We start from the raw sequence: 14,354 nt of genomic DNA, 5'->3' as shown, positions 1-14,354 counted from the left end.
GTCTCTAAGGTGCCACAAGTACTTCTGTCCTTTTTGCGGATATAGACTAACACAGCTGCTACTCTGAAACCTGTACATAAAAAGGTTCCATCACAGACAAATAAAACACTTCCCTTATAATAAGGAGCTTATTTTCCAAAACATATTTTAAGTACAAATATCTTTCCACCACAATAACTTTTACATTTATAAAAACAAATACCAAAAATAACTTTTTGAAGGGAACAGTAACTCCGATGAAGTGAGCTGTAGCTCACGAAAGCTAATGCTCAAATAAATTGGTTAGTCTCCAAGGTGCCACTAGTACTCCTTTTCTTTTTCCCCAAGATTAACTTTCTTGAAACATCATATACAAAGAATGAAAAAAGTTCAAAACTAGTTCATTTAAAAGAAAATTTTTTTCTTGGTTATCATCCACCCCCACTGCTAATACAAAGGCCACCACACCAAGAATAGTGTTTGGGAAAAGCATGAATCAAAACTGATATTTTACTAATTCAAGATTTTGTTTTGCTTTAATTTTGGAGTAAATTTAGTGCTTGTGACTACACTCAGAAGTGGTGTCGGGCATGAGTTGTGCAAGATTTCATTATCCACCTCTGCCAATGCACCTTAATCTCAACCTATAGTCCCCACACAGCTCTGCCAATGCATGTCAGCCATTACCTGAGACATTCACATGATTGCAGTACAAAGTCTCTCCTTAGCAGACATTGTTGTCTGGGCCAAGCTGTGTAGAATATTGTAATGGGTACATTTATCCATTAAAGTCTAGGTTAAGATGATCAAACTCATTCACTTGCAACCAAATCAAAATCTGAGCCTAGGGCTCCAGAGCTGAAAGGAAGTATAATAAGCTATTGCACCTTTCCTCCCAAGCCCTCCATCTTTGTTTGGTTTCACACAAATTCAACTGTTGAATAGTTTCCTATCAAGGATGTACCATTGGCTCACTAAATCAGATCAGAGACACTAAACAAAATGGAGTTAAAAACCCCAGGTTAGCCAGTGTTGATTGCATGTCAGAAGGGTTACCTTATAAAGACTTACTTTTGTGTCAGTATTTCAGAGAAATACATCATATCTTCATGTGCAAGTTATGTTCCTCCATCTCTCCCTTTGGCTACTTAAGCCTACCATAGGGTTGGACACTCTCATGAAACTAGACCATCATTAGCAAAAGACACCTCACCACGCCACACCTTCAGTTAAGGCATAAATTTACTCCCGTTTATTTGTTAGTCTCCCTTCAAATGTTAGTCTCACCTTTTAATATCAGTTTCACACTCTCTTTCCCACAAAATTTCCCTGCTCCATGATAGATCAGAAAGATAGACCATGATAGAGCCATTTCTAAACAGTTGCCGACTTGAATCAAAAGACTGGATTTGGGTTTTATTTTGTTGTTCCACAAACACATACAACTTTTAGGTAAGATGGAATTGTCTCTAGGTCTCCAGAAGAAAGCATGTCATATTATCAAAGTAGCATTGGAATGGGGAATACAAGGAACTACAGTGAATCCATTCCTTAATTCCATTAGAAAGGGACTCCTAGCCAAAAAACACGTATAGGATTTGTCATCTTCATAGTGGACTTGAACCTGACCAATTTTCATGGCTTCTCTGGTTCCAAGTGAAATCTCCTGTTAAACTAAAATTCAAAAATTCTTCAAAACATCCTCCTAATGGAAAAGGAAGCTCACTTAAGGTTTTTTAGAAATGAACTGAAACCTACGTATGCCAGGCTGGTACTTGGAAAAAGCAATTGTAGACTTCTTTAAATTACATCTTGATGACACTACTACGATAGTTTAAAGAGCACTGTGTACATGCTCAATCGTATGATTTCAGGGCCATTCTCTTAAAAAAAAAAATGTAATGTAACGAGAGGGGAGGAAAAAAGGTTACAACTGTTTTTTAGGGCAACTGCTGCTACATACAACTGAGCAGCAACAGCACGTTTGCAGAAGGGTTTCCACAATATTCTGTTAGTACCATCGTTAGTACCAGGATCAACGGGCTGTTAAGATTGTCCACAATAGAACTAATACCAGACAGAGAATGTGATATACAATCAGCTGGAATAGGTTGAGTACTAGTGTATTAGAGATCCTGTGAAATTTCTGCAGATGTCTATCTCCTTCCCCCACACTTCCACCCACTGCCACATACCCAGCATGTAGAACTGGAATTGAGGCAGAATGGGAGCTCCCCACGATCCTCACTTAGTATTCCTGGGAATAAATAGATTGTTGCCATTTTCTAAGATAATACTTAGTCCTACCATGAGTTCAGGGGACTGGACTAGATGACTTCTCAAGATCTCTCACAGTTCTATGAGTCTATGATGTTTCAAGATCAACAGAGAAAGCTACCCAAGCTCACTTTAATTTAGAGGTTTTTTTGTGAAAGTAAATTTAATAAAGACTGCCCAATGTAATTTAGCATCTTCAGTAAGACTCCAACCATTACATTTCAGAAGACAAAGTGAAAAGATACAACAATGTTGTAACAAATAGGAAGATTATTCAGGTCTAATTTTAGTTTGTCTGTTTCCATTTTTGCTTGGTTTATCATTGCTCACCACCTCCTCTCATTAATAAAAAAAGACCAGTGTGTTAAAAGTCTCCTCTCACTTTAATTACACTCACTGGAGAGTGAAGAGCAAGTGAAGGATTCCAAATCCACATCAAAAGATCAGGAGGTCAGCCTTATTTCTATTCAAAATTTCTTGACATATCTCCTACTGTACTATGAAGAAACACTAATTAGCGCTTTATATTGTGACCCTGCCAAAGAGCAGCTCCTAAAGTAGGACAGCCTGGGCTAGATATGGATAAAGCACAGCCTCTCAGGAACAGCAGTTCTCTAAGTGGTCCACTCAGAGTGGGACAAAAAGACCTACAATTGCTTTCCAGCAAGCTCTCAATAAAATAAGCTATTGCAATGTGAACAGGGAGAGGCATGAGTAAACCATGCAAAGTGACAACATGTCACAACTTCCAATCCTATGAGCTGAACATACCTGTGGGAGATCTGGTGGGACTTCGTACTTTGACCTCTTCATCTGAGCCAAAACCTAGGAACTGCTCATCCTGCAATGAAAGTGATTTTTAAAGTTAAAGACATGGGCATGAACTTTAAAAAATTTAACTACCATCAAAAAATTCCAGGAAATAAAATCTATTCTATAGTAAAGCTTGTTCCTTCAGCAAACTGTGGCTAAAAAGGAAATAATATCTAGTCATGGGTGATAGCCACAGAATGCTCAAAAGAGTTGAGAAGGGAATAAACAGCACATTCAGATGACAACGTACCTTGTACTATACAATACACTCTTCTCCACAAACTAGAGATAAAGACCTAACCCGTAGGAACTACACAGTTTACCCTAAGGCAGGAGTGGGCAAACTGTGGCCCAGGGGCCACATCCAGCCCTCCGGACGTTTTAAGCTGGCCCTCGAGTTCTCACCGGGGAGCGGGGTCTGGGACTTGCCCCGCGCCAGCCGGGGAGCGGGGTCGGCTACTTGCCCCACTCCGCGCGGCTCCTGGAAGCAGCAGCATGTGCCCGCTCCAGCTCCTACATGTAGGGGCAGCCAGGGGGCGCCACATGCTGCCCCCACTCCAAGCACCACCCCTGCAGCTCCAATTGGCTGGGAACTGCAGCCAGTTGGAGCTGCAGAGGCGGCACCTGCAAACGGGGCAGTGCGCAGAGCTGCCTGGTCACGCCTCCGCATACGAGGCGAAAGGGGGACATGCTGCTGCTTCTGGGAGCTGCTTGAGGTAAGCGCTGCCCAGAGCGCCCTCCTGCACCCCCAACCCCTCATCCCCGGCCCCACCCCAGAGGCCACACCCACAGTCAGAGCCCTCACCCCCTCCTGCACCCCAACCCCCAATTTCATGAGCATTCATGGCCCGCCATACATTTCCATACCCAGATGTGGCCCTGTGGCCAAAAAGTTTGCCCACCCCAGCCCTAAGGGCTTATTGGCACTGGAATGTAAGTTTTTCTACTACAATTATACCAGTATAACTATACTGTATGTGTCCACACCACATTTTTATGCCAACTTAAACTATTTCCCTTCAGAATCACTGTGCCCACACAGCTCTGTGCTTTTGAAAAATAACCACACAGCATTCTGGGCAAATAACCCATGGTGTAATGTTCTGCTGCAAGACCCTACACATTCTGGGATTTTTGTCATGCTGCACTGTGGAAGGTCCACTGGAACCTACTGAAATTCTGGCACATGGGCTCAAACTAAAGTTCCATGATTCCTCTCCTGTCATCCCATAATTTCAACTGTTTTTTGCAAGCCAGCACTATTTTCAAACTGCAGTCGAGGAAACACTACTGAATACCGCAATCCTGAGAATCATTAACAGAAACAAACTGCTCCACCAAATGTTTCATCATTCATAATACTGAACGGCTTTGGATGGGTTGGGAGACAGACACAGTGAGATGGCTAGATGAGGAGAAGGATGAAAAAACTGAGCTGATACTTTGGCAGGGCGTTTTCCTGGAACAGCTTCACTTGATAAAATACCATTTCTGGGTGTGGCCTTCCAGCACTGACTGGTGGGACAGGACAGTGCTGCAGAACTGGGATGACCAGCAACGGTGGCACAACTTCAGGATGCAGACAGTTACTGTCCCTAAGATCTGTGCAGAGCTCAGCACACAGGGACAATAAAAGAACACCAACATGAGAGTTCACCTCATCAGGGAGAAGCACATGGACACGGCCATCTTGAAGCTCGCCACCCCCAATTGCTGCTGCTCAGTAGCTTACCAGCTTGGTGTTGCTAGACCCAACTGTCAAGACTGTTGTCATGCTATTGAGAGTGTGCTGCTACCCCCGGGTCATAAGGCTTGCCAGCGCACAGAAGTTTATTAATGGATTGGCATGGTTGGAATTTCCAAGTTAGATTGGGGCCATTGACAGGACCCATGCCAGGGTGGATTGATTTCAATCACAGTGATTTAAATCACTGATTTTACTTATGATTTAAACTCAGCAAACAGGAAACCTTGACTTAAATAACTGATCTTCATCTTGTTTGGCATTTTACCTTAGTTATTTTCCTACACAAAGGTTCATTCTCACTGGCTGTTTATACTAAACATTAAAATATGTTCATTTGCAACCAAATATACCCATTAACAAAAAGGTACCAAATTTAGTGCACCACTATAGCTATACATTTATTTAAGCAGTTATATAGCTTGAAATACATTTATTCAGAGTCTTAATTTTTACTTTTTTTTTTTATTATGCAAGAAAGTGATTAATGACATTTATTAGATTTTTTTTAAATTTGGAAACTGTGTCAAGCTGCATTTGGATGGAAAATAGAATTCAATTAAAAATGTACAAAAAGAACATTTTAAAACTGTTTTTTACTAGTTAAATAAAGCTTCCTTAAATGTGCTGGATACATAAGCAAAAAAAGTTTTAAATGAAAACTAAAAGATTTATTAAACAAAAGAAGTCATAACTGTAGTTAGTGAATTGACGGACTGAAGTCAATGGGAATTAGTCACCTAATTGGTATAGGCATTTTTGAAGATCACCACAAGGCACCTACTTGCATCTTTAAGTGCCTAAATAACCTTGAAAAGCTTGTCTATGTCCTTCAAGTTTTCCGAATTAGTAGATCCCATCCCCTCCTCTCCCACCTGTTTTTTATTCATAGATTTAAAGAGGAAAATAAGTTTTCTAGCTTTTTCAAACTTCCTGTTTCTGAACTTAGAATATTTTCTTCATTTGGACTAGTTAATTTATTCTGAATCTGCTTGCTAAATTGAATCCAAAAGTAACTAAGGCAAAAGCTTTCCTGCACAACAAAAACTGAAAATACTTACACATTTGGAAAAATATAAACACCAGCATTTGCTCCACTGTAAGACTGAAAATAACAAATACTTAATGCAGTACATGACATTGTGAAGTATTTATAAAGCATGAGTTGACTTCAAAAGTTAAAGATGTTTTCCCCCCTAATTCTGTATATAACTGCACCCTTCAAGTCATTCAAATTTGAGGAGGGTTCACACACTATTTAAATAATTTTAATAAATAAGAAGCTTAGGCCTTAACATAGGTTGACATAATTTCAGATTTATTTTTAAACAGTTTATTTTTAAAAAGAAAAATTCCAATTTAAATACAAAAATTTGTATTTATTTTTTAAAAATCATCAATTTTTAACCACCCTGACCCACATTCTCTGCCCCCCCACACCAGGCCTCAGAATTTGTCAACAGAAAGGGGTATTTCTCCATGGTGCAAGCCCTGGTTGATCCTCGTGCAAGGTTTACTAATATTAACGTGGGATGGTTAGGAAAGATCCATGATGCCAGGCTATTTAAAACCTCTGCCCTGAAAAAGGGAATTTTTTCTCCCAGGTCTACAGACATAAATGGTGCTGTGATTCCTCTTGTTATCTTGGGAGACGCAGCTAACCCTCTGGTTCCCTGACTTATGAAGCCTTATACCAGACACTCGGACAGGAGACAGAAGTTGTTGACTATATTTGAGGAGCTGCTGAATGACAGTGGAAGGTGCATTTGAAAGACTGAAGGGAAGGTAGAGGTGCTTCATACCAAGGCTGGGTGTTTCTGAACAATCTTTGCCTATTGGGATAAGTGCTTTTTGCTCTGTTTTGCTCATCATCTGAGAAAGCAAGCAAGAGATCCTCACCAGTGGGTGGGAGAACAAGGTGGAGAGATTTCTGTACATTATGAAAGCCAAAAAGGCTGCCTTTCCACAAGGTGCTCCAACTAGTCAGGGAAACAGGGTAAAGGGTATGTTTTGGTCCAACTTTCAGGCCAGAGTGTACTGGTGGAAAAGTAGTGTACTGTAACCAAGAAAATGAATGAAAGGTGTTTCTGTAAAGATATTATTAGGGAGAAGCAATACCTCAATTAAATTTTTCAGTGGAGTTTTACATATTAAAAACCTTTATTGATTCATCATTATACTACAAACTTAAAACCAGTGGAACTGTGACAGAACCATGACTAAAGTGCCAGGTGCACACAAGTTTGTGCTTAAGGGCCCACAAAAAAGCAAAAGGTAGAAGAGTAGGAACTGTTCGCTGTTCTGGGATGGAATGGTGTGGGAAGGCCCTGTCATTTGGAGAAGTGAAAAGGGGCTCCCCAGTATCCTGTGTTCTCCTCAGTGATCAGGACCAGGCTAGGCTGGGCTGGTGGCTGTGAACACAGCAACACAATGTTCTCAAGCAGAGCTGTTTGCCTCTCCTTTAGGTCCAGCATCCCTCCTCTTGAACGTCCTTGTCCATGCAGTTTGTTCAGAGCCTCCAAGACTGCTGCAGGAAATCTTCCCTCCCCTTTTCTGCTTTTATGGCCCTCTGATAGAATGCAGTCATGAGGTCAGTGAACCTGTCCTTCCTTGCCCTCTTTCACTTCCTTCAGAGGTATGCCAGGCATTCAGCAGCTGATAAGATCCCTGTCTGTGAGGGCCAGAGCATTTCAGGCACTAGAAGAACAGAGAAACAGCACAAGTAGTTATTGTCCTAATACAAAATGATAAAATGTTGCTTTTTCACAATTTTAGAATGCTATTCCCAACTGCTCTGTCCAGTCTGGTGTGAGTTTGGAGATAAGATGTTTTCTACCTTACTTCCCCCTTATATAGGGCCCCTGTACCAATGGGGGTGGGGGGGTTGGCTGGGGGAGCAAAAGGGAGCAGGTTAGTAATTACACATGCACCTCTGGAGGCTATGCTTACTATGGGGGATGCTACCCAAAGGTGTGCTCCCAAGAGGCAGAGAAGGATCATGTTCAAAAAGAAAATGAGCAAACCAGGAAGATATGCAGCACTGCTGTTTACCAAATTGATGCCCCCATAGCTGGTACAAGAATTGAAAGGAAGCACACCACCAATATGAGCAGCACCAAGAAGGCTGCATTGTCTTGCAATATATATACCAAATAGCACACTCTCTTTGCTTTAACTTCTGTTTTATAACAACTGAAGATGAGCACAGAGAGCACTGCAAAACAAACACTCATGCAGTAACTGGTTTGAACCCAAAGGGTTAACAATGCTGAATGAAAAATAAAAATGACTACTCATTTTGAAATGCCCCTGTAGCCTAATTTTGGCAATTTACCTCATACAATGTAAAGGTGGCTAGAAGCACAAGGCCTTGATCAAACTGTGAGCCAAAGAACCTAGTCTATTACTTTTTCTCTTTCTATATCTGCTCTTACATTGTTTGGGAGACATGTTTATTGTATTTGATGTTTTAACCCCAAAAGTGCTTCCATCTTGAACGGAGGAAGAGGTTCCCCATGAGGAACAGGGAGAATCAAACAGCATGGAAAGGGGTTTAGAGAGGCAACCTATTTGACTAGTGGTTGTGTGAGTTGATAGTTAAGGGAAATAAACCCTTCTGAGCTTGAAATCTCCAGTACAGATGCCATTTTGAGCACACAGAGAGAAGAAGGGGAGCTGAGCAGGCAGGGAAGCACATAATGTCCTCCCAACACGGTGATGGTCAGCGTGGACTTGGAACAAAGTTGTTTAAATCCCCCTCTACAGTTGTATTGCAACACAGGACATAATACTTACTGGTACAACTCCATTCCTCAACAGTTTCAGGCTGGGGCCCCATTTGAGATTCAGGTGGCATCTTTGGTTCCTGGGCCTCTGGCTCAGGGTTGGGTGTGCCAAAGAGACTCTGGCTGTCTGGGAGAATCTTTTTCTGGTCGCTTGGATGCCTTCCGTGATCAACTCCAAACTGTCCAAAACTCCAGAGATGTTCTCCTTTGCAAAAATCCAGTCCAGCTCCTCTTTGTACAGGCAACTACTGGGAGCATTACAAGCAGTCCTGTTTTAGTCCATTGCATTCTTGTAGCTTTGTCGGAGGCTTCTTTGCTTTGACACAGCACTGGGCTGTGTCCCCATAGAACCGCTTTTTCGTGCATTTGTTCTGGCAGCCTCTAGTAGATCTTGGCATTCTAGTGATTGCTGCTCAGATGGGCATGGATGTGCTCGTCTCCCCAAAAGTCAAGAAAGTCCAGGGCCTCCTGATGGGATCACCCAGAAGCATGGCTGCTATAATGGGTATGTGACTTGGTTTGTTAACTTGCCATGAGCTGGAATTACAAAGGGGCACACCTGGCTGCATGCCAATATTTAAATAGAAAAAGGTAACATCCAGTCAAGATGACCCCAGAGCTGTAGAGGTCCACAGGTAAACAAACAGGCCATTCCAGGTGTGAAACAATGTAGTGTGGGATAGCAATTGGAGGACTGCTAGAAGCAGTATAATTAATCCAAAACAGGGTTGCAGTCACACAAATGTTACACCTGTAATACCTCATTCTGGGACAGAGTTGTGTCACTTCCTAAGCAGATTACTTAAAGCAGATAAGACACAAGAAAAAAAACGTGTGTGTGTGTGTGGACACAAGGCAGTTTATACTGAAAAAATAAAGTTATATAAAAACTTTCCTGTGTAGTCAAGGTCTAAGTTTTCAGACCAAAGGAGGGCTGAATCAGAGCTGAGCTCCCACACAGAGTGAAACCTTTCCAATACAGATTTTCTGCTCTATCAGCTCCATGAATTAATAGACTTATGTTCCCTTATATTACCAGTGCCTTAAACTAGGTAATTTATAAAGTTCATGTATAAGTTTATTTGGGTAACAAGAAATGTCCTGAAGCCATGCAAATCTGACCCAGACACTTCTTGGTTAGTAAAAGACGCTCAGGCCACGTCTACACTACACGCCGGATTGGCGGGTAGTGATCGATCTATTGGGGATCGATTTATCGTGTCTAGTGTAGACGCGATAAATCAATCCCCAATCGCTCTGCCGTCAACTCCGGAACTCTACCACGGCGAGAGGCGGAAGCAGAGTCGATGGGGGAGTGGCAGCCGTCGATCCCACGCCACAAGGACGCAAAGTAAGTGATTCTAAGTTGATCTAAGATACGTCGACTTCAGCTACGCTATTCTTGTAGCTGAAGTTGCGTATTTTAGATCGATTCCCCCCCTCCCCCCGTGTAGACCAGGCCTTAGGTTTGTCCAAGTCTCCTCCTGACAACTACCCACCCCTATGAAAATGGAACTTACCACATCCCCTAAAGTGAACAAGGAAGCAAACACTGATCCTTATGAACATTGCAAGTTATCATCCAGTATCCAACTGAGAAAACTAAATTGGAAAAAAAAAAAAACCCACGCAAAAAGCCATCTTTGATATACCCTCCCACTGCCAAGATCCTGGACCCATTCCAACCATGTTTCAGGCCAGGACATGAAACAGAAGTGGCATTAGTCATGCTTATGTATGATCTTTTGTCCCATGACAGAAGAGGGTATCTATGCTTATATTATCAGATCTTTGAGTTCCTTGTCACTGTGCACCACAGTGTACTACTAACCCACCCTGAAGAGGTATATGGGGTTACTAGGAAAACAGTGAGTTATAAGTAATCCCTTCTTACAGATCACACTTGGAGTGTGGTGATGGACAACTTATCCTCCCTTATCAGAGTGCTCGCCTACAGAGTCCGTCAGACCTGTACATTAGTACCCAATCTATTCAAAAACTTCATTAACCTTATTTGGGAAAATCATGACTTAAACATCAATACATAGATGACACCCAGGTCTTTTACTCATTGACATGGTTAGCCCTATCACCCAACTATTCCCATCACTGTTTGAGATCACCAAATGGAAGAAAAGCAGCTGGTGGAAACTAAATTCAACAATCAGAAGTGGGAAGTCTTAAATATTCTGAAGAGCTAGCTACTATACACCTTCCCATTCTTGAGCAAGTATGGACACAAATAGGCAACTCAGTCCACAGCCTCAAAGTTCTTCTGGATTCATCCCTGTTTCTCGACATTCAAATAACTACAGCTGCTGAAATCATCTTTCACTAAGAAGATCGTAGTACCCTGTTGTCAGAAAAAATTCTGGCTATAGCAATCCACCCCTTTGTGACTCCCAGACTGGATTACTGCAATTTACTTGCTCAGAAATGAGTGCTGCAGCTCAAATACCAGGCCACCTGCGGGATATCAGCCATGGAAACGCACATCACTCTTGTGCTCCACTCAGATTGCTTTATCGTAAGGCAGTGGTTCTTAACCCACAGCGCAATCAGCACACAGCTGCGGCCCATGTAACATCCTCAGGGCCATACAGGTAATATATATATTGTGTGGATACAACCCACTTAACACAAAGAGAGCTGTATATACGGCCCACAATGGTAAATAGATTGAGAATCACTGTCGTAAGGCATCGAGTTACAGGACAGCAGTCCTCATCTTTAAGGTCCTCCATAGCAATGGACCAAGTTACCTACAGAAGCACATCCGATGAAGTGAGCTGTAGCTCACGAAAGCTCATGCTCAAATAAATTGGTTAGTCTCTAAGGTGCCACAAGTACTCCTTTTCTTTTTACCACTTGCTAAGCGATCAAGATCTCTATCAACAGCTACACTTCAAAGAAACTGTCAACCTAAAGTGTAATATATCTGAAAACTAAGGACAGAGCTTTCTCAGCAACTGGCCCAAAATTACAGAACTTTTTTCCAGAGATGCTTTTGTTTTAGTATTTTTCTTGAAAAAAAAAAATTTTTTTTTAAAAGAATGACCACAACTCTCACTGCCTTCAGAATAAAATGCATGACTTATTTCTTCAGCCTAGCCTTTCTACAACTGCAGCAGAAAAAAGATAGGAGAAAAAAGGAGGGGAGGGGCAACTGATTAAAACACAAGCGAACCAGAGTTGGGCTAAATCTATGTTTGGATGGGAGACAACTGAGCAACACCTAGATGCTGAAACAAAGGCTGTCAGTGATTCAGTAGATGGTACTCCTTTTTGAAAAGTGCAAAAACAATACTCCAACATGGCTTGGGGCACTGTGCTGCTAAGGCAGACTTTTTGGACAACATATTAAACAAAAGCCCTATTCACTTGGGGTAATTAAAGATTTCATGGTACATTTCATAAGCGTAGCATGTTGATCCAGATGTCCTAGCCAAATTTCAACTTGGGCAATTACATTTCCCTCCCTAAAGTTCCTCTACAGTTTAAAATGATGTGGCATTCTCTACTTCCTGTCTTAAACTATTATGTATTGTTGTATGGTGTAATATTACACCTCAGAGATGGCTGTCATGACCCTCAATGTACAGTTTCTATAACAGTTTAAGTTTGTAAAGAGCTCTGAGATTCTTCTGGGTAAGAGGTACTACAAAAATGTAAGTGATTAAAAATAAAAGGTAGCAACTCCAATCAATCACAGAAAAGAAAAATTCTAACCATGCCAGTACAGTACCCGACAGGCCAGTCACTGAATTAGCTTGGGCCACCTCTTAATTTTCAACTTTGCTTGATCAGGAAGACAAGATGAACCAACAGCAAAGCTTTTTTCTTGTGTCTATGGTGCAATATTTTGCCTGAAAACAACACAAAACCTTTGTAAGTTTGTGCCTTACATATGAAGGAAACACACTTTCCTTCATATGTAACGTGTAATGTATGCATCTCACATATAACGTTAAATGACTTGAATGTGAGATGCATACATATCTGAGGTCAGAAATTGGCCCAACATGCATGCTTTTACTCCAAGAGGCAGACTCCAGATTATATCTATTTGACACAGAAATGGGACAGGGTGAATTAAGGCAATCCAGGGCTCTAGGCACAACATGACACAGAGCTCCCCATGGCTTTGCCACACCCCACTAAAAGTGGTGGTGGCAGGGTCCCCACTTCTAGAGAGGCAGAAGCACAGGGCTCCCTTCTCTCATCAGGAGTCCCCTCTTCCCCCTGGAGAGGTAGAGGTGGCAGCCACAACTCCATATTTAGCCCAGAATATGGCATGTACCTACTTGAGATGGGTTGACTGGGCCTGCTGCACTTTTCTCCTGCCATATACAAGTCCTACAGTTCCATGGTGGTGTTGGCCTGGCCTCCCACAAAGTGCATCTGAGAGTTAAGACCATACTGAGATGCATGTAGCACGTCACACATCCCAGTTACTCTCTCAGGCTGTGTGCAAACATCACTAGATCCGTTGCACTTAGTTCATGTTAACAAGCTTCTACTTACAACCATAAGAGCTAGAGATTTTGTTTTTTCTTCTTCAAATGAAAGTTGAGTCTGATGTCATCACATAATTCCAGGAGCTGAAGTCATGGGCTTTATGCTATAGGCTCTTGATGGGTATTTTAAGAAACTCTTCTGCACTAAACATAGTCAGCCTAGAAGATCTTTAATCCCTCAAAATCTTCTGTAAAAAGCTAAATCAGCATGAAAGCTTAAGTGATCTCTGTATTCTGTCTACAGTCACCAGGAATTACATTTTTAAGTTGCCATTTATTACCCAGTTACAGAGTTTGCAATGGGAAAAGTCTCCCTACATGTCTTCACACAAGTTAGGACATGAAAGGCATGTGGGGGTTAACTCGATAAAATATTTCTGGAGTCTGTGTGTTTTAACTCCTTCAGTAGCTGAAACATCCTTCAGCAAGACAAAGAAAGGTCCAACTAAAGGCCATCTCATAATAATGTAGTAAAGAACTGGACAGTTTACAGAATACTATGCAATTTTCTGAACAAAAGCCCGTTCAAAATTTCGAACCAAAATGTGTTCCATTGAGTTGTCTCTTTAAAAATAATTATGCAAATTAATATAATTTGTATAAATTCTTACTTCTGGCTACTCTAAGAATAAATTAAGATTTAAACGAATATTTAAAGGTAAAGAAATTCTTTCCTGCCTGGCAAAAATTGCCTCTGGTTTTCAATGCTCTAATTAAATACAAAAAAAGTCACTGCATTCTGCTTTCTGTGTTGTTCTCATGGAATAAGGTGGCAATCTATGCATTTCACAGACCTCTGGGGATTTACCAATAAATATACAGGGGCACACTGGTAAATCCATGAACTGCAATACTAATATGAGCTGCAAAGACGGGTAAATAATGCAAATTATATCCAGAAAGAGAAGGCCCAACACAAAATTTAGATTTCTTAGTTTCAAAAATCTGTTATATCTAAACATGGACTCAATGCTAGAAAGATATATTTAGCTCTGATTATGCTGACATTCGAATTTGTTTATAACATCTGTATAGGCCCCAAAGTAGCACTGGAATACCAGACTGCCACATAGAAATACAATTCTCTGTATTTTATGTTAAAGTGCGCACACACACACACACTATGGTTGGGGGGAAAGGGAAGACAAGAGAAATTGCTAGTTTTTCACCACTACACAATCTCTTTCCAGTGCTGTGGCGCTGATGCCAGGGGAAAGGGAAAAGGAAAAACACTGGGGG

The 14,354-nt window shown here is 41.4% G+C and overlaps 1 protein-coding gene across 7 annotated transcripts in view; it reads right to left on the bottom strand.

Moving 5' to 3' along the window:
* KMT2A (lysine methyltransferase 2A) overlaps positions 1-14,354 on the bottom strand; it is an 88,181-nt gene that overhangs the window by 54,190 nt on the left and 19,637 nt on the right. For all 7 annotated transcript variants that reach the window (XM_048827291.2, XM_048827293.2, XM_075122254.1 and 4 more), the window contains exon 2: positions 3,028-3,097. In XM_048827291.2, the coding sequence (XP_048683248.2) occupies positions 3,028-3,097 (70 nt within the window). The remainder of the gene's footprint in view (positions 1-3,027; positions 3,098-14,354) is intronic.

Source organism: Caretta caretta, chromosome 22 (genome assembly GCF_965140235.1).
Source record: "Caretta caretta isolate rCarCar2 chromosome 22, rCarCar1.hap1, whole genome shotgun sequence".
In the NCBI taxonomy this organism is placed as follows: domain Eukaryota; kingdom Metazoa; phylum Chordata; order Testudines; family Cheloniidae; genus Caretta; species Caretta caretta.
Note: the sequence above shows the minus strand (reverse complement) of the source record. Positions and strands in the feature narration are given on the sequence as shown.